At 47.9% G+C, this 19,289-nt stretch overlaps 1 protein-coding gene across 1 annotated transcript in view; it reads left to right on the top strand.

The window, feature by feature from the left end:
• The window catches only part of ABCA1 (ATP binding cassette subfamily A member 1), a 128,168-nt gene that overhangs the window by 51,038 nt on the left and 57,841 nt on the right, over positions 1-19,289 (top strand). The window contains exons 6-8 of the mRNA XM_004710968.3: positions 5,843-5,964; positions 7,640-7,816; positions 16,722-16,814. Of these exons, the coding sequence (XP_004711025.1) occupies positions 5,843-5,964; positions 7,640-7,816; positions 16,722-16,814 (392 nt within the window). The remainder of the gene's footprint in view (positions 1-5,842; positions 5,965-7,639; positions 7,817-16,721; positions 16,815-19,289) is intronic.

Raw genomic sequence — 19,289 nt, 5'->3', positions numbered from 1 at the left:
CAGAAAACCCCAAAACTATTTGAGCTCTCCCTCACTCTCCCCTCTCAGCTGTTGCCCACTGGGCGGGACTGGGAGACCGTCTGGGCCTTGGCGGGGATGCTGATGTGATCGATTTTCTCTTCTCCTTTTTGTCCTTTGCTTCCTCCACCCGTTCCTCAAGCAGCTGATCGCTGTGGTTCCTTTTCACGTTGAACAAAAGGGAGGACAGCAGTCTTGAAACTCAAGCCGGGGTGGCAGGCCACTGACCGAGGGTAACCCCAACAGCAGGGCCTGTGGAGGGCTTCCCTCCTCCGCCTTCCTGCCACTGCCCTTCTCCCCTCCTCCTCTGCTCCAGGGGTGAGAGAGGCTGGCCGGCACTTCTGGCGGGCTGGAGGAAACAGGAGGGGCTGGGAAGCCGGCCCTGGTGCAGGGCCTCCTCCGGTCACACCGTCCACCTGCCTGAGTGAGCATCTTCCTCACCTGGTTAGAGGCCTGGCCCAGAGGGAGTGGGGGAAGCTCTCCCCAAACCCCCAAACACTCCTGCTTTTTCTCTCTTTTCCTTTGCCCTTTTTCCCTGCACCCAAAACCGAGCTCTTAGAACATGGACAGCCAGGCCATTCTTTGCTTCGTACAGGCAAAAGGCAAAATGGTCCTTTGGTCCGCGTTGGAAGGAGTAGTGGGAGCCTTGACCAGTCCTGCTGCTGGGTTTTTAACTTTCAGTCTCCTGGGGCCCGTAGGAATTCAGACAGGAAGATCCTGGGGAGCACACAATGCCTGTTAGCTTTGTTCTGGGCAGTGTCCCTCTCTCTGCTGTGACCCAAGAAAATGCTTGGAGCTTGTCAGCCTTTCCCTTGTGAAAGGTGCTTCCGAATTCCTGACAGTTTTCACAACTCTCTGTGATTGTTACCACTCCCATTGTATACCCAAGGAAACCAAGACCCGAGAGCCTAAGAAGGGAAAGTGGGGCTCAGGGGGACAGAGGACGCTATAGAGCTCGGTTTGAATTCACATCTTCGGACGTGGAATCTAGCGCACATTTCATTTTTCTCCTCGTGTGCTTTCCAAGGCCACCAAGAAGAAGAGCACAGTGATTGCTTTGGTGCCGATTTCACCAATAAGACTGAGGTCCGTGTCCCCTTCCATGGGCCAAGTTCAGTGGCCCAGGGACTGCGCTTTTCACCGACTGTTCCTCATCCACCTGAATTGATGGGCCAAACCTGGTCATCCTCACGGCTGATGTTACACCTGGGCTCATCCCTGTTGCGACTCAGCACACATGTCTGTTCCTGTGGGTTCTCGGTAAAACGCTAGATTTATCCATCCCTCAGTCACATGCTGCATAGAGACATTAATCACTTTCAATCCGTTTTACTTATAAGCAGTATTAAGCACCCAAAACTCAGTCATTCTGACTCAAGAATTCAGGAAGGCAAATACATAGAAGGACATGTACATGTGTTTTTACATGCACCCCCCCCCCCACACACACACACTCATGCCTCTATATACCCTAGATTACAAATTCAACATCTTGAGTTAGTTGGCAAAAGCGCTTCTCTGTTTTTAAATCTCGTCTGAAAGCCTGTATGTTCACATCAAGTCAACAGGAAGTTAGTGGGTGCAGTTATCCCTGGAAACCATGCGGTGAGCCATGCTTTCTGGAGCACCTTCCTCGGTGACGGCATATGCTGGGCCTCAGGTGCTGCTGCTCAGTACACTGAGGGAAGCGCTAGTGTTCCCTTGACCTGGCTCATTCCACACGAAACCTGGCTTCACATTCGCACCAGCCACTGCCAGCGGTGTTTCCTTGTCCGTAGTTGGCAGTTTCCCGGATCACACCAGTTCCTGAAATCATTCTTTCATTCATGTTCAGTTATTTATTCATTCATTTGTACATCCAAAATTTACCGAGTGCCTTCTCTGAGTCAGCCATTGCTGGGCTCTGGATGGACAAAATCCTGGCCCTCCAGGTGCTTACGTTCTGCTGGGAAGACAGACAGGCAGTTTGAACTGTGTGGTACCTCTGGGAAACAGAATATGTTGGAGCACAGAGGAGAGCCTTCTGGCCCAACCAGGGCTGGGGAGGTCAGGACAGGCTTCCTGGAGGAGATGACTCATGGCTAAGCCATGAAGAAGAGGTAGGAGTTAGCCAAGCGGAGCAGGGAAGGGCTGTTTCAGACATCTGGATTTCTTTAGATTCTTGGCTTCTCTGTGTGTTTCCCTGTCAACTGCCGTAATGGTGATGACTGAGGCTAGCAGGTACAAGCCACCCTATTCTGGTCACACACCGTAGCTACTCCTGCTCTCTTTCTGTTCCCTGAGTCTTAGGTTTTGAGGAACCCGTAATTTATGTTCTTGCTCATTTAGCTAGTTCATTCACAAAGCGAATACATTCACATCCTGAGAGCCGGTTCGGTGCAAGCATTGTGACTGGCCCCTGCCATCTTGATGGCCTTACCTTCTCACCAGCTGCCATGTTTAGGGATGTTTACCTTTTGGCTCGTGGCAAGAACTGGACCTTAGCCTCACTTCCACCAGGAGGCAGAGAGACCTCATAATGCCCAGGGGCTTTTATCTGCTGCTGCTGTCTGGCTTTTGCTTCCTTCCTCCTTTCTCAAGACAGGGTGTGCCCTCATCTTATCCCCATATTGGCTGTGCCACCATAGTAAAGTTGAGGGAAAGAGTCTTTTCAATAACAATAAAATTGATATCCTGTCTTGAGTGTCAGGCGCCTCCTACTACGTGTGCATAAGAATCCCTCAGATCTTCACATCTTTAAAAGGGAGACCTTCCTGTCTTAATGCTGCTCATTTCATAAGTAGGATAATGAGCTTAGGAAGTCCAAGTGCTTTCTTGGTAGTGCCACAGGGCTAATGAGCAGCAGAGCTCACCATTAAACCTGGGCTTTTCTGCTTCCACACTTCTGATCTTTCCACCCAACCATTGCTTCTCAAATTTGGCTGTAATTAGTCAGGAAGTTTAAAAAAGCCTGATGCGTTGGTCTTATTAGTAGCTTGGGAGGGTGGCTTTTTTAAAAGTGCCCAGGCAAGTCTAATGAGCAGCCAAGGCGGGGAACCAATATGCCATGCCATGCTGCTTTGCTGCGTCTGCACTGGCTACAGTTGGTGGCGATGGTGATGTGTAGTCTAAGCCATGTGTGCATTTAGCCACGTGATTCAATGACGTTTTTTTTTTTGTTTGTTTGTTTTTTAGCCAGGGATCTTTGGCCCTCCCTGTTGCCCACTCTGCCTCCCCAGTGACCCCACTGCTCCTCCCAGTGTTGTACCTATTCCACTATTTCAAAATATTGCCGACTATTTAATCAGCCGCTGGGGTCTCGTGTCTTACCAGGGATTCACTGATAGGTGGTTAGAGTCTGATCACATCCAGCTGTTCTCATTTGTGGACATAAGCGAGGAGTCGTATCAACACACTGAGCACACTCACTGGTCTCCAGAGGGCTGCTGCTTGACCTGGACACATTGCGAGTGTGGCCTGGCCTAGCCTTCCACGCTTCTACAGCCCCTCCTTGCTCTGCAGTCCCCTAGCACGTGACTGGGTGCTGCCCAGAAGGACTGTGTGGCCCAGCTGGTTAGAACACACACACACACACACACACACACACACACACACACACACATTCTGTTAAGAGAGGTCATTTCCCCTCCTCATTGGACAAGTAAGGCAGCTGAAGCAAGCCTAAGTAGAAAGACCTAGCAAATGAATGGCTGCAGAACATGTTCCTTGCCTCCCACTGTGGTTCCTGTTCCATTGCATCAAAATAGCGAGTCTCAAAGCAGGGCTGCATGGAAGCTGTCAGCGTTTTTACCTTCTTTCCTGATTACCCTTGTGACAGGGGCACTGGGACACTTTGGAGGTCACTTTCTACCCCTGGAAAAACCATGATCTTTCCCTTCCATTTCCCATGAACTCTTTGGGATCCCCTTCCCTTATAGTTCTGGGGACTAAGGTGCTTATTGACTCTCCTGGTGCAGCTACAATGGTCCTGACGTGTCTGGGCTCATCTTGACTTGCTCAGCTGAATGGAACCCTCCTGGGGTGCCACTTAGACACTTCTGGAACCTTCCCCACCCTAACTCACTTTGCCCACTCATCAAGTCGATTCTGACTCATAGCGACCCTATAGAACTGCCCCTGTGGGTTTCCAAGACCGTTAACTCTTTCCGGGTCTAAAGAGCCTGGTCTTTTTCCTGTAATGCCCACCCCTTAGTATTTATTTTCTGCCCTCACTGACTGAGCAGTGACTCTGTGCCAGGCCCTGATCTGGGCACCAGGAACACAGGAAGGAAGCACATATTCTGTGTCCCAGAGACCTCTGTTAGGCCTCGGCTGCACATCTTTGCCCTTGAACGGAGCAAAAAGCATCCTCTTGCTGCGGCGTGGCCGGCGGTTTCAACCTGTGGTTCACAGCCCTGCGTGTATCCCATTACACCACCCCGCACCTTAAGGCACAACACCCGGGTGTAAGTGAAGGGCAACGATGCCCAGGCCTCTTGCAGGCCCTACTCTAGACTCACTAGTTCAGATTCTTGGGACACAGGTTGGGTTTGGGGGGCCCTCCTTCTATGGATCCCCGCACCTGACAACGGAGCTCCTCAAGCCTCTCACTGTAGCCACTTTTCAATGAAACCCAAGGTCTCTTCGGGGAAATGACTTGGGCTTGGAAGGCGTGCCTCCTAGATGCTGGTGAGTGCCTCGCCTGTCATCTGCTCTACAAATGAGAGCGGGCCACAGCGCCTCCTCTGGCCACGTGGCCTTATCGTTCTAAGGAGAAGTGGGTTGTTCGCAGGGTGGGTGGCAGGGGATGGTGTGGACAGTCGAATGAAATAGGCCTGGAAAGTGGTAGCATCCCAGTGAGCAGCCACCCTGCAGCGCATCTGGTCAGACACCCTCTGCTTCGGAAACAAAAGCAGGTTCAGTAGGAGGACCCGTGACACCCAAGTGGCCCTCCACACGCTGCCTCCACCTCTGGGAATCAGGGTTCAGCTTTGGACACCCGTGCTTTGTCAGCTTCACGACACCCTCTCAGAACATGTTTGTTTTTGTTTTTGCGGCTTGGAGAGCACATTCTTTAACAAGATTTTGTAAGAAATCCTTTATCAATCTAGTCATTCCGTAGGAGTGGTTTTTTCCCCTATAGCTGTGTGTTTTCTTAAGACACAGCAGTGCTGGGCCGTGGGATCGCCTCTCATCTATGTCTTGGAACAGAAACGAGACCCTGGCTGTGAAAGAGCGTTGAGTCACATCATGCTCCCCCCTGGTTCTGCGAGGGGGGCCCCCAGAGCGAGTGCCTCCGCACCACCTGCGAGCTTGTTAGCCGTGCCAATCTTGGGGTCTCTCATCAGGTTCCTGCATTTTTAGCAAGCCCAGCAGATGCTAGACTGCACTGTTGTGCCTCCGGAGGAAATTGACCCCGATTCTAGCCACGGGAGATGGCCTGGGGACACAGGAGAGGTGGCAGCTTTGTCACCGACCTCACGTGGGGGTGGGTGGGGGGGAGATCTTTTAAAAGGTTCAGCTTCGTGCTTGAAGCCAGACTCTGTGTGCGTGTTTGAGCATGTATGTGCGTGTGTGTGTGTACAGCATCTTCGCACAGCTTGCGTCTCCGAGTGCACATGGTGTGTCGCTCGACACGCTTTGCGAAAGCAGTCTTCCCGTGCTCCTCCTGTTAGGCGAAGCCCTCCTCACCTCCTTTCTTGGTGCACTGAAGCCAGAAGCCCGGGGGCATCAATCGGTTTAAAGCCAGGCAATCAATATTAGGATATTTTCCCTCCACCTGCACCATCCTGCTGACTTTCTCGAGTTACCTATTAAATGAAAATAAAACATGGTTTCTTGATAGGTTTGAAGCTTCGGGACTTCTTGGTGGACAATGAAACCTTCTCAGGATTCCTGCACCACAACCTGTCTCTGCCCAGGCCCATGGTGCACCGGGTGACGGGGGCCACTGTCAGCCTCCACAAGGTAGGCACCCCTCCCACGGCCTCAGCGGCCGACTGATGACCATAGCATTGCTGGGGCCCATGGAGCGAGACAGATACAGCCCTGCCCCCGCAGTGGCGGAAGAGGAGGTTGTTGCCTCACGTTCCGCATCACCTAAGTTTACTTCTCTGCTCGGGCTGGCCCTTGCCAAACCGTTCCGGGTGTGTGGAATATCCAACATGGTATCACGGACCAGCTGGTTGACAGAAAACGGATTTTCTGCCTGTCAGTGGATATTTGTGATGACTTTGCCCCCAAAGGGTCACATCTGACGTTATTTGTTACCCCTATTTTTCTAGTGTGTTACAATTTTGAATCACAGGAATAGATATGTCTTGAGATCTAGAAGAGAGGTGTTAAAAATCTTCACATTTCTTTTAAATAGGGACCAAATAATAATACTACTATTTGAGACAAGGAAGTAATTCTAGCTTTTGATTCATGTAGTATTTCCATAGGCTCGGTATCTTTCCATCCATAGAACATGTCCTCTGGTGACATTGGTCATCCTACAGCGCCTGTGCAGTAGGCAGCAGACACAGACCGCGTGGTTATCGATTTCCGAAGCTTCTCAACTTGCTTCTCTGGCAGGCAGGAAGGACTGCTACCCGACCCTCGCCATGTCTGCCTATTAGTTTGTTTTCATAATGAGCAGACATGGAAATGGTTATGCCTGAAAATATGGCCTTCGCTTCACACGATCTAGAGAGTTTAAAAAATTAGAAAAATGTGCTCACTGCTTGCCCTTACGAAACCAGGAAAGTATGTCTCATGTTTACCAATTCTGTGGTTGTGAGATGGGCCAACGGCAACAGGCTGTTTTTTTAGAAATCACTGCACTGAGCGTGATTCCCAAAGCTGCCTGCCTGGTCTACGGTCTCATCTGCTCCCCTGAAAATAAGGGGCATCCTCAGTGGGAGGGAAGGAGCTCTGGTGGCAGAGTGGGCCAAGAGTTGGACACCTAAGCACAAGGTCCTTAACACAATGGCAGTGAGGAAGCAGGGAGGTGGTCCTTGCATGGCCAAGTAGTCTCGTGGTCAGTGTTCTGAACCGTCAGTGCTGAAGGAAGGTTGATCGCTTGGCAGCAAGAGCCAGAGAAAGGAATCAAGCTGAAGGGTGCCTGAGTATTTGGCAGTAGGTGGAAATCTAATGGAAACCATGACAGGCCAAATGCTCTGGGGCAGGTAAAGTGGTTCGTTCCAAAATCTGAAATTACTTGAAATAGTTCTTGTGCATCAGTGAAATAGCAGCACCTACACATAAATAGTAGAAATATTTTCGTAGTTTGGCCCACTCTCAGCTTAAGAGGTCACAGTGTCCACAATAATGAGGGGATTATTGTTTTCGTAATAATTGTTTTAGGTATCCAGAGACGGGATTCCTCTAAGGTGAGAAAATAATTGGGCTCTCGACTTCCCTTTTTAAGGATGATAAGCGTGTGAGAGATGGATGAATCAAACACAACATCTAGGTTTGAAATGTCCTTGCTATACCAGTAAAGGGACACTATACATTGGCTAATGGTGGAGATTTCCATTTTAAGATCTTCAAAAGTGTCCTGGTGTGAGGAATCCCAAAAGGCTTTGAGGACCTGGTTTTCCATCTTTGTAATCCTGTTTTGCTTCTCTCTCTCTCTCTCTCCATGAAATGCTTCCAGGTATTTTTGCATGGATACCAGTTACATCTGACCAATCTGTGCAATGGGTCAAAACTAGGAGAGGTGATTCAACTCGGTGACCAAGAACTTGCCAAGCTTTGCAGCCTGCCAAGGGAGAGGCTGGATGCAGCCGAGCGAGTGCTTCGCTCCAACATGGACATCCTGAAGCCGATCCTCGTGAGTAGACTTGCGTGGAGAAGCTGCAGACTCTCTGCTTTGGGAGTGTGAATTTTTTCCGTAGACAGCTTGCTTTTGTTTTTATAGTCACAGGACTGGCTGAGCGATTGTGACATCATTTAATTCAGTGTTTTTAAAACTTCTTTCAGGTTTTTGGGGGTGGCGCTAACATCAAGCCTAAAATTTCTTGTGCTTGTTTCAATCAGAGGAAACGTGTGTGTGTTTTCTAGATCGTCATGAAAAGTCAGAGTTCCTTTGAATAAAGAGTTACCCTGATTTTTTAAAAAAGGCTCCAAAACCAATGATGGGGGTAAAAATCCCAACAGGAAAAGGGTCCCTGTGGGCTGTTACTCAGGAACAACTGCACTTAGTCTAAGTGGGAGCTCACCAATGATAGAAAAGTATTCAAAGAAACAAAGTCCTAACCAAAGTCTGACCAGCTTAGGAAACAAAGGTTTAGAGAAGCAGGCCACGAGACTGGACACATGTTAACCAGAGAAGGTGGATAAGCCCGAGCACTGTGGGCATGGGAGGGCTGTTCCTGAGCTGGGGTGGTTCTCAGGGGTGCCTGAGAACTCTGGTGAAATGGCCCCGTCTGGCCTTCCAATCGTATCATTTAACAATCAGTGTTCTGGCTAGGAAGTTCCGTGAAAGGCAGGAAGGAAAAGAGTCCTGGAGGAAATATTTGCTTGTATAGAAATGTTCCTCATGATAGGAAAAGACATTTGGAATCCTCTGGGACTTTGTGCAGCGTAATTTCTTTACAGAGCAACTGTGTCTTCCAATGCTGTTTCTGGGCCCCGGGACTGGATTATACCCGAGAATGTGGCCTAAGTTTTATTCTCTTGACTACATTTTATAGTCTTCATTGGCCCTCCGGAACTTCCTATATCCTGCTCCACTCTGAGACGGAAGCTTTGCAGCTTCTGTCCGAGGTGAAGGGGGCAGTAAGACTGTCCGTGAGTGCTTGGGTGCTGCCAGGGCAATGTGCGTGGTGAGCATGACCACGGGTGTGAAAGGCTGAGGCCTGGTGCTCAAGATCTGCTCTTTTGGCTTTTTAGCTCCAGAAATATGTTCTCTTTCCATTAAAAAAAAGAAGCGGTTGCTTTGTTCAGTGACTTGTGATTTTTATCAGTTAACATTTTTCCATTCATAGTTTCAAGTCCGATGTGTTTCGGTCTGCAGCCCTAGGTAATGGACCTAAGTAGTGAGATGAGTGTGGTGACGCATTCCTGGTGATATGGAGGGGACTGACTGTGGCAAAGGGCAGGCCCTTCCTTGGACTGGATTGGCTGTTTCCACGACCGAGCGTCACTAAGGACGGAGTGCTCACCCTTTCTTCTCAAAGGATCAAGTGTTGGAAAGATGATGTGTGTTTGGAGGCGATAGGCAAATTTATTCTGATGTCCGTGCATTTTCTCTCCCGTTTCATTACTCATTAAACACCTATTGTGTGCTCAATCCAGGAAAAGCCCACAAATCCCATAATGACAGAATCACACTCCAAGTAGAGTACTAATAAATAGCTCTGTCATCGAGCAATCAACAGCTCAGATTTCTGCTTGGAAATCTTTGGCTGGGAAGGGAAGCACAGCGGGGTGCATGGAAATTTAGCTCCTTTCCATGCCGCCTCGTGTTGGGGGTGGTGTGCACCAGGTCCCCGTCGGTTCACTGCCGGACCTGTTTGAGGTGACGGTTATGTGTCTTCCTTCACATCTGTTGGGCATGTGGAACGTCTCAGATTCTGCTCCTGCTGAGAGAGTTCTCGCTAGAGAGCCAGAAAATAGGGTTCCTCAATTAGAAGGTTAGCGGGTTTGGATTGTTGCATGTAAATGTGATTTAAGGATGAAGTGACTTCCAAGCATTTAAAAATGTAATTCTCAAGGGTTCGTGAGGGAGGGTGGGTGGGGAGGGAGGGGAAAAATGAGGAGCTGATATCAAGGGCTCAAGCAGAAAGCAAATATTTTGAGAATGATGAGGGCAACAAATGTACAAATGTGCTTGACACGATGGATGGATGTACAGATTGTGTTAAGAGTTGGATGAGCCTCCAATAACAGGATTTTAAACAAAATGTAATTCTTAACTTTTGACATAAGCAGAGCCTTAATAGGGGGATTGGTGACATTTCATTCACATTTAAACAGCCTTTTCTCCTGCTGCTTGGTTGAAATTTCAACATTTGTGAAGGTAGACGGGTATGACACGTGAAACCACTGCACACGGCCTATGGATTGTTCCAAGAACTGTAACAGAAGCAGCAACATCATGGGGAGAGAAACTTGTCAATAGGTGTTTCCGTACCAAATCTCGTAGATTTTACGAGAGAGATGCATTTGTCTCCACATTATTTTGGGGGTACTGTGGGGTACTGTTTCTCTCTTCAGCTAAAGGTATAGCTGACCCTTTCTCTGGGGTCGTTCTTAGTCACCTCTGGATAACAGAACAGGCAGTCCCTGGGCTACGAGAATCCGATTCCTGGACAGGTCTTGCTGGCCCTTTAATGAAGGGCCTTGAACCACTTCTATCATGGCCCCAAATAGGACAGACTTGAAGTTTTACAATGTGAGTGATTAGTCAAAGTGACCAGACTAGGGGAAAATTACTGGCCGAAACCCTAGAAGGAGAGACTCCGAAGCGGTGTGGTGAACTCCTCAAGGAGCCTGATGCAGGATGGCATTCTTGCTAGGCCTGTGAGGAAAGATGCTCAAGTTCAAAGCCATTCCAGTGCCTACTGTCTGTAAGTGAGGTGCCCTTATCTTTGAACTGGGAGAAAGGAAAAGCTTCAAATGTTAAAGAATTTACTCAAAACTTGGGACAAGTGAACCACCCTCTGTCTGCAACAAATTCTTCATCACAGTCGCCATCACTTGATGGACACACAGCTTTTAAATCCGTGAGAGCCTTTTCTTGCCCCAAACCTACTGCCATCACGTCTGTTGTGACCCATATCAACCCCCGTCTGTGATTTCCAAGGCTCCGTAAACCTTCAGCAGAGGTAGGGAATGTCTGCCCTCGAATCATGACTACCTGCTAATATGAATACCTCACCCACGAGAAGTAGTTCCAGTTATCACTTTAGGGGTGAGTTAATTCAATGTTTGCCTAGTATGGCCCCCAGATAATGTTATCAATATTCAAATAACCCTTAGCAGACAGAAATTTTCCCCACCCCTGCTTTCCAGGAATAGCCTGAGCGGACGGTAGCTTTGAACCACAAACCAGTCCAACACTCCCCTGACAGCACCACCGGGGTTTACTTCTATCAACTCAATAAACCGAAAATCCAAACGCACTGTCATTGAGTCATTGTTGACTCACTGACCGCCCGGTGGGTTTCTGAGACTACAGCTGTTTCCAGAAGTAGAAAGCCCAGCTTTCTCCCAAGGACCTGCTGGGGGTTTTGAACTTCTGACCCATGCAGATCACAGCCCAATGCGTAACTACTGCTCCACCATATGCCTGTTTCAGCTGACCCACAGATTTGACTTCAGGGCGCAGCAATGGAGTTTGTTCATAGGTGAGCGCTGTGTCTATTTTGAACACACGGGGGAAATTGTGGCAGAGTGGGAAGGGCATGGGTTGGAGGTCAGCTGAATCTGGGTTCGTGTTCTGACTCTGCAGTTTATTGACTGTGTGACTTTGGATAAACTTTTACGCTCCCGAAAGCCCTAGTTTCCGATTCTACACAGTTAAGAACTATATTCTACACCATGAAGAGCCTAGTTTGGGGCCTGGTACATGTTTGATTCTCAATAAACGGAAGTAATAATTTAATTGATATAAATAATGTAAATTATATGCTGAAAACTGTTATTTGCAAGACTGAAGTTTTCTTCTGGGTATCTGTGTTAGGAATCGTAGTTGTGCCAGACAGTCTGGTCCTGGAGAACATTTCCCTGAACAATTGCATTCTTTGGGCACATAGAGCCAGGGACTGTCACTCTGTAACCTCCATGAAAATGAACGCTGGGTTTCAGAATGTTATTGCATCGTTCTAGTTCTCTGGGGTTAATGGTGGTTTCCAGTAGGCATTCCCTGTTTTTCACATTCAAAAGTTAGGAATTAATATAAACGATTTGAGCGATTATTGTGTCTGTGTTCTAGGAGCTATTGTCCACTGAAGTCCTCAAACAGGTAGCTTTGTGATGAATCCAAGGATAGGTCGATGCGTACAATTCTCTCTCTCGAAACACAACTTGATTCTGAAGGGAGACTCATGTTACTTGGTGCTCATAGTATTTGTTGAAAGAATGGCCTCGTGCAGGAGGTCAGGGCCCTGTGGTGATGACCTCTCCTGTGTCCCTGCCCAGCAGGGTGCACTTGGCTGCACTAGCTGGCTCAGCCGTGGACCCACTTTCCTGAGGCACACACACCTCAGACAGAGGTCGCCCTGTAGTCTCCCGTCAGGCTTCTGTGACAGAGTAGAACCATAATTTGTTTCCGTCCTTAACATACCGCAAATGATCAGCTTTAAAGAGCATAGATGTGTTGGTTCATACATCTGTAGGTCTGGGGTCAGGATACAATGTGGCTCGATGGGGGCCACTTGATGAGGCTGAAATCCAGGGGAGGGTGAGATCATTCCCAGAGGCTGTCAAACTGTTACGAGAACTCAGTTCCTTGTGGCCCTAGGGCTACGGTCCCACTTTCCTTGCAGGCTGTCAACTAGGGGTTGACCTTGGCTCCTAGAGGCTGCCTGCGTTCCTTTCATGCTTCTTGGCTGACTTCTCTACTGTAACTGTTGGTCCCATTCTTCTCAAGCTTCCCAGCTCTCCAACTTCAATTTCTAGACAAATCTTTTCAGCTTTTCTCTCTGCCAGGGAGGGCTCCTGTGAGTAGACTGGCCTCTTTGGATGATCCCAGACGATGTCCCTATTGCAACATCCCTGTGAGTGAGCATCACTCAACTGCAGTGGGTTCGGGTGGGTTTTTGAAAACTGTAATTACATTTACAAAGGACCATTTTTGCCATGTAAGTTATACCATTCTCGTTATCACAAACTCCAGGGATTAGACTGTGGACAGAAAGTTCTGTCTCTGTGGAGTTCCGTTCACATGTCTTCTGAGGGTGAAGCATGTTCCCGCAGAGGTGGAACTCTGTTCGTGAGGCTGCAGTGAAGTGAGCCTGCCTTGATGTCCCTGAAGACCAGTGATCTCACAGCTGGACTGTGTGTTGACCTGAGACGCAAATGAACAAGGAACGAGCAAGATCATCCTTGTGATGTAAATCTCGTTGGAAGGCAATAGTGATTGCTTCTGGGTGGTGACGGTCTTTGTACCTAGTACATGACTCACTTGTTTTCAGTTTGACCTGAAGCACATTAACCCGAGCCCCGAGCCTGAGTTTCTTGGGTAAAGGCAAAGCAAAGTCAAGATTTTCCTCTACTTGAGGGTGCTTAAGCAAAGTGTGAAATGACCCAGTGAATGCTCTGTAACCTGCATTCATGGGAAGAAAACCAAAGGATATAGGATGTTAAGAATACTACTCAAATGTTTACACACCCACAGCTCACTTCATAGAGTAGTCGAGGTCCTGAAAAACGAGTGTGGGTCAGAATTTTGTAAATTGAAGAGAGTTTTCAGTGATTTTTAATTTCATCGATATTTTGTCTCTTACTTTCATTTGACTGTGATTGCAATGCATTCATAATACTGTCTTCCAGTCTTCTTTTTATGGCGTACACACAAAGACTTAAATTTCTCATTCAGATGATGTGTATGGGACCCTGGCCTATACTGTACACTGGGACAGGGAGGTGAAGTTGAGCAAGGTTCAGCTTTCGATGCATTTCATTTCTGAGAGGAGGAGGATGGATTGGGAAAGAAGCCAAGGCTGTGTAAAGCAAGAGCCACCCTCCTGTGTACAACAAAGACTCAGCTGGGCCTTGGAACTCGGGCTTTGAGGCAAGAAAGCAGTCTGTAAGTTGGGACCTAAAGAATAGATGTTAGCCAGTAAAGATCCAGAAGAAGGGTGTTCCGGCTGAACACGTACCGTCTGCAGGTATTGTGCTGAGAGAGAAGGTAGTATTTGGAGGACCAGTGTTTGAGGAGGTGGTTCAGAGTGGAGTGGATGTAGCTGTGGGAAGACCGATGAGGGAGAGACGGTCAGGCATGGCTAGAGTGATAGGTGAAGGTCAGAGAAAAACCTTCATGACCTTGGTATGCTATTATGCTTCATCCTCAGGGGAAAGGGCACCATTAAGGGGTCCCAGGGAGCAAATAGCTTGATGAGGCAAATACAACATGTAGAGTATTTCTGTGAAGGCTTTTTACCTCTCACCCGTGTACATGTGAATACTTTTGACACCAGACTTTGACCATTCTCTCTCTCTCTCTCTCTCTCTCTCTCTCTCTCTCTCTCTCTCTCCCTCTCCCTCTCCCTCCCTCCTCCCTCCCTCCCTCCTCACATATTCTTTTGCTTTTCCTTCTGCAAATAGTCATTGAGCATCTAGTTACTATGTAGAGTCCCTGGGCAGCATCAATGGGTAACCTGCTTGGGGAAACTTCTCACCCTGAAGGTGAGAGGTTTAAGTTCAGCCAGAGCTGTCTTTGAAGAAAGGTTCAGAGATCCTCTTCTTGAAAGAATCAGTCATTGAAAACCTCACGAAGCACAATTTTATTCAGACACTCCTGGGGTCACAATAAATTGAATTTGACTTGACAGCAACTGGCTTTTGTGTCTTACCTGCCGGGAACTATAAGAAGGCACTGAGCCCAAATAAAACACCTGCTCAAACATGAAGACCAAGTGGACTTGGCTGAGCATCTGCCTTTCTTCTTCTTCTTCTTCACCACATTGCTAGTCTTTTACATTTAAATGTTAAGATAGTGAGGTTAGAAAGGCTCATTCGTAGGACCCAGCAAGGATGGTGTACAATGATCTTTGTCATTTGGGAGCCATGGGCCCAAAGTGCATGCTTTGAGAATGCTGCTGTGTTTTGATTAGCACATTGTGTCAAACCGGGTGGAAACATGTGCTTAATACAATAAGCATCTGTGTCTTTCCCCCCTAATGATACTATAGTACTCAGTTGTGGTCTAAAAATACAGAGTAATACGAGAATTCCAGTTATCATAGGACAGGAAATTCAGTCCTTCATTATAGCCTTTATTTTCCCTGCTTCTCTCCCTTTTCCTTATCCTTTACAGTTTACATGGAAATCGTTTGGTTCTGTGATCAGTGGAGACCTAGATGAGTTCCTAGCCAAGGGAATTTGGGGGGGGGGGCCTGGAAAAATAGTAGGGCTTCTAAGTTGTAGATTGTTTACTGCAGCTCTTTGGGAAAAAGCTCTGGCAGGCTTTGTCTGCCTTTGTCAAGGAAGTATGAGAAAGAAACCAGAGTTCATTGGAGGTGCAGGCACATGATTCGCAGGCTTCATTGTGTGGCCCAGTGTCAAGACATGAGTTATTTCCTAAGGTTAAATTTTTTCAAGAAAGTTAACCATCCTTCAGCTCTGATATATATGCATACCAGCAAATGTTCTTTCTACTCTCCCCTCCTTTGAGTTAAAGAGACAATTATGGAATAGTTACGATACATGCACAAGTACAGAGACTAGCACGAAGAACACCCACACCCATCATTTATCATTGTTATACTTGCTTGTTTCCCTTTAAGAAACTAAACTTGATAGATGCAGTTGATACCATCTGAACATCCATATCGCTTTCCTAAGATAGCGCCAACACAGCCCTTGAGGTTGCCTGTTTCTATACTCTACCAAATATACTTACGCTTCATTGTAAATAAGATATACTATGGGTTTGGGTGCGTTCACTTGGTGTAAGGGTAAATAATGATTGGAAACATGTCTTTTTCACTGAACGGTTTGTTTTTGTGATTTATTAACGTTGCTCTAGGTGGCCCCTGATTCATCGTAACTGAAATGCAATTCCATTTTTTATTAAGTTGTAAAAAAGGCCAGTCTTCCAATCCTTGGATGGTTTGCCCACCCTCTGACCCCATACTGTTTACAGTGTCTTTAGATAGACACTTGTTCACTTTAACAAGTTGAATTAAAAAAAAATTCCCATGGATTGTTCTCCGTGTAAGGCTGCCTGCAATCAGTCTCCTACGGATCTACCAGAATGCAGTGTTCAGAGAAAACCCTCTCTCTCTGACAGGTGTTGACTTGCGTGAAGGGAGCCTAGGGATCTTCAGAGGGGGAGGAAAGATGAGGGGCGGAGGGTGGGATAGAGCTCGAAGGGGGTTGGTGTCGTCTGAATGGTTGAGTGCAGTCTGAAATGTAAACCCTTCAGCTACTTGAAATTCAGAAAAAGATTAATAAAATAGAAAAAGGAAACCTTTCTTCTGCCACACAGAATTCTGGGACTTAGCTGGTATTATGTTTTAAGAGCAACTCAGGTGTCAGGTAGGACGAGTTTGTTTTCATAGCACCTTTAGACATGTGCTCAGGAATGTTCATGACAAGGTTGTGTGGATATTATGATGCGGTGATCCTAGATTGAACTTGTGGGTTTGACACGATTTATTTATTTTTAACAAAAGAAACACCCCAGGCTGCTATTTCTCAGTGGTGATAACAAATGTCATCTTCAGGTTTATCTTCCTTGTATTCTGCATCATCATTCTATTAACAGTCTTGTGTAAGAGAAGTGTCAAAGTAGCCTTCTCTGAACTTTCGGGATAACTTAGTTTTAAATACATATTCATATGTCCACATAAGGGCCATCATTTAAGTACTGGTAATTCTTATCTGAAGAAGACACATGTGGATACACAGTTAGAATGATTGTATCATCTTTTCTTTGGGTTCAGGAAAATCACTTCTTTTCTCAACTTAAGACTGAATGGCTTTAATCACCTTGTTTACTTCCAGTAGAGATCCTAGATGTACATTGAAACTCCGAAGCAAAAGCATTCCATGTTTTCTCATTCCAGGCAGAACTCAACACCACATCTCCCTTCCCGAGCAAGGAGCTGGCTGAAGCCACCAAAACGTTGCTGTATAGTCTCGGGAACCTGGCCCAGGAGGTAAGTGGTGTCTTCTGGGCATGAGAAGGCAGAGCCTCCACCATTAGTTTCCTCCTCTTGCAGTTGGGCTAAGTCAGAGCCAGCCAGCCATTTGAGCACCAAAGCAGCAGTTGTCCTGCTGATTTGAATATCAGATAAAACGGAGAACCAATTGTAGGAGCATAAGGGATCTGAGTCACGGATCTGTTTTGGTTTCTTTACTTTCCACATGAAGAAACCGAGATCTATACCTTGCAAAGCTAGTAGCGGCTAAAGGTCAGATATCGAGCCTCGAACTTTCTCCCTTTATTTCTTTCTCCTTTAGATAATGGCACCTCTTCCATCTTCACCCACTCCTGCCATGTACTTACTGATTCTCTGCAACCAGCCTCCTCCGTATTTCCTCCTCGATCACAAGGCCAGACCACCGTTTGACCTAAACGTTGGGGGAAGTAACATGGTGCCTGTGATCAGAGAGCTGGCTTCTGATCTTCCACCTTGGGAAGAGAGCCCCTGGCGGAGCACTATGTCGACTTCGCCTTTCCGCCCCCCCGTGTTAACACCCCTGTTAGAATCATCTTTGTGGTGGGGTCTGAGGACCTGTAGGTGCCTGCACAGCCAGTCAACTTTGCCTCTGCCTCTTGGCCAGCCTGCAGTCCGCCTCTCGGAGTCTCAGCCTTGCTACAAGGTCGACTCGGAAAGCAGTCGCCATGCGGGGCGTTAGTGGGCACGGAGCAGAGCCAGGGACACGTGGTCTGAAAACAATGCAGGCTTTTGAATGTAGAGGACATAGGACAGGAATTCCACGCGGGGGAGGTTTTCCTCTGATTTGGCCCAGGCATCGTTTCAGTTGCATTTGTACCTCACCTTGTTTAGGGGTGGTTGTAGGAGTTTTTCAAATATCTAAACGGACATTATGTTTGTGATGGGATACAAGAGTAGAGAGTGGAAAATATTTGGAAAAGACAGAACTCACAGAGGCGAAACACCCTTGACATTTCAGTGCTTTTCTTTCTGGTATCTTCTTTCTTTCCATTCTATTCATGTGCCGGCGACTTAAGAGGCTTGGCTTTTGGGTCTCCCCTGTCAGTGGGAGAAGCCTTCTTCCTGCCTGCCATTTGTTAGTCCGGGTTTGAATGCTGGTGACCTTGCCCAAGGTGGAGCCACTGGGTCAACTGGGGTCCTTCCAGGAGGAGGAAAGAGAAACAGACACTGGCTACACATGGATAAGATAGCTCTGTCTCTCTGGTGTGAAACGCTCCCGTCCCTGCTTGCTGAAATGGATGTGCTCTGGCAGGTCACCTCGCAGCCTCCCGCCCTCTCCCCTTGTCTGGCTTTCATTTCTGGCCTTAGAGAAAGCGAAACAGGCATTGTAACTGAGGAGGCTGCTTCTCAACCCCGGGGTCTGGCTGCATCTGTTTCCTCTTAGATCACTGGGCTTGCCTTTTGTGTGGGGTTAAAAAAAATAATTGCAAGCGTTTGATAGCCCCATTGCTGATGTGGCAGAAACGCGTCAGCTGCGCAGTATACATTTTCCTTGGCAGCTGCTTCCTCGTGCCCTGCCTGTCCCCTAGTCCAGGGTAAGCAAGGATCACACGCTCGTCTCAGTGGAACCCCACCCCTCACCCCCCGCCCCCGTCCACTGCCCATCTTGCTGTTTCTCTGAATTTATCATGGGGGATGATAGATAAACGGGCGACGATGCTGAAGAGGCCTGTTATCTGGTCCATGTTTGGAAAGTGAGTTGACTGTTTTGACCCAAACACAAGCTAGTCTGCTTCAGGCAGCTTCACTCGTTTGCCTGCACAGTGCAGCTTCTGAATGGAATTGTGCCCGTTTTACCAAGGGCTCTTAGGTTCAGAAAAGTTAAGCATTATGCCCACAGTCACTCAGGACTGTGGTGTGCCACGGCCCATGATTTCACTGCCCACCTTTTGTTCGACTGCTTACCTAGAATGAAAAGGAGACCCAAGAAGGAAAGAAGGAAATGAGGGCCTGGCAGTGGTGTGGAAAGGGCAGCGGAAGTGCCCCTTAGAGAGAAGGGGGGGAGCAGGACAGGAAGATGGCGTGAGGGAGAGTGATGGGGTGCTAAGCGGAGTGATTGAGGATGATTTCTTTAACAAGGGGGTAATCAGGGACCTGAAGGAAATGAACAGACCAACTTGGTCAGAGAAGGGCATTTCAAGCAAGAAGAGACAGGGGCTACCAGACTCTTAAGGAAGGGGGCTAGTGTGGTCCCCCTAAGTGAACAAGTGAGAGAGGACAGTCAGAGAGGAGGCCGGAGGGGGGGTTGGGGTTTATGCTGAGCGAGATGGGAAGCCAGCCTGCGGAGGATTTGGAGCAGAGAAGGTCATCATGTGGCCTTGAACTTTGTCAACAGTTGGCACTCAGGTTGAAAAGAAAGACGAAGGGTGGGGGCATGATACGAAGTGAGAACATCAGTTGGGAAGTCATTGTAGTGCGGATCTTCCCAGATGGTGAGACCCTGCAGCGACG

The sequence above is a fragment of the Echinops telfairi genome, unplaced genomic scaffold, assembly GCF_000313985.2.
Source record: "Echinops telfairi isolate 266 unplaced genomic scaffold, ASM31398v2 ScPeMD7_7410;HRSCAF=8448, whole genome shotgun sequence".
Lineage (NCBI taxonomy): Eukaryota > Metazoa > Chordata > Mammalia > Afrosoricida > Tenrecidae > Echinops > Echinops telfairi.
Note: the sequence above shows the minus strand (reverse complement) of the source record. Positions and strands in the feature narration are given on the sequence as shown.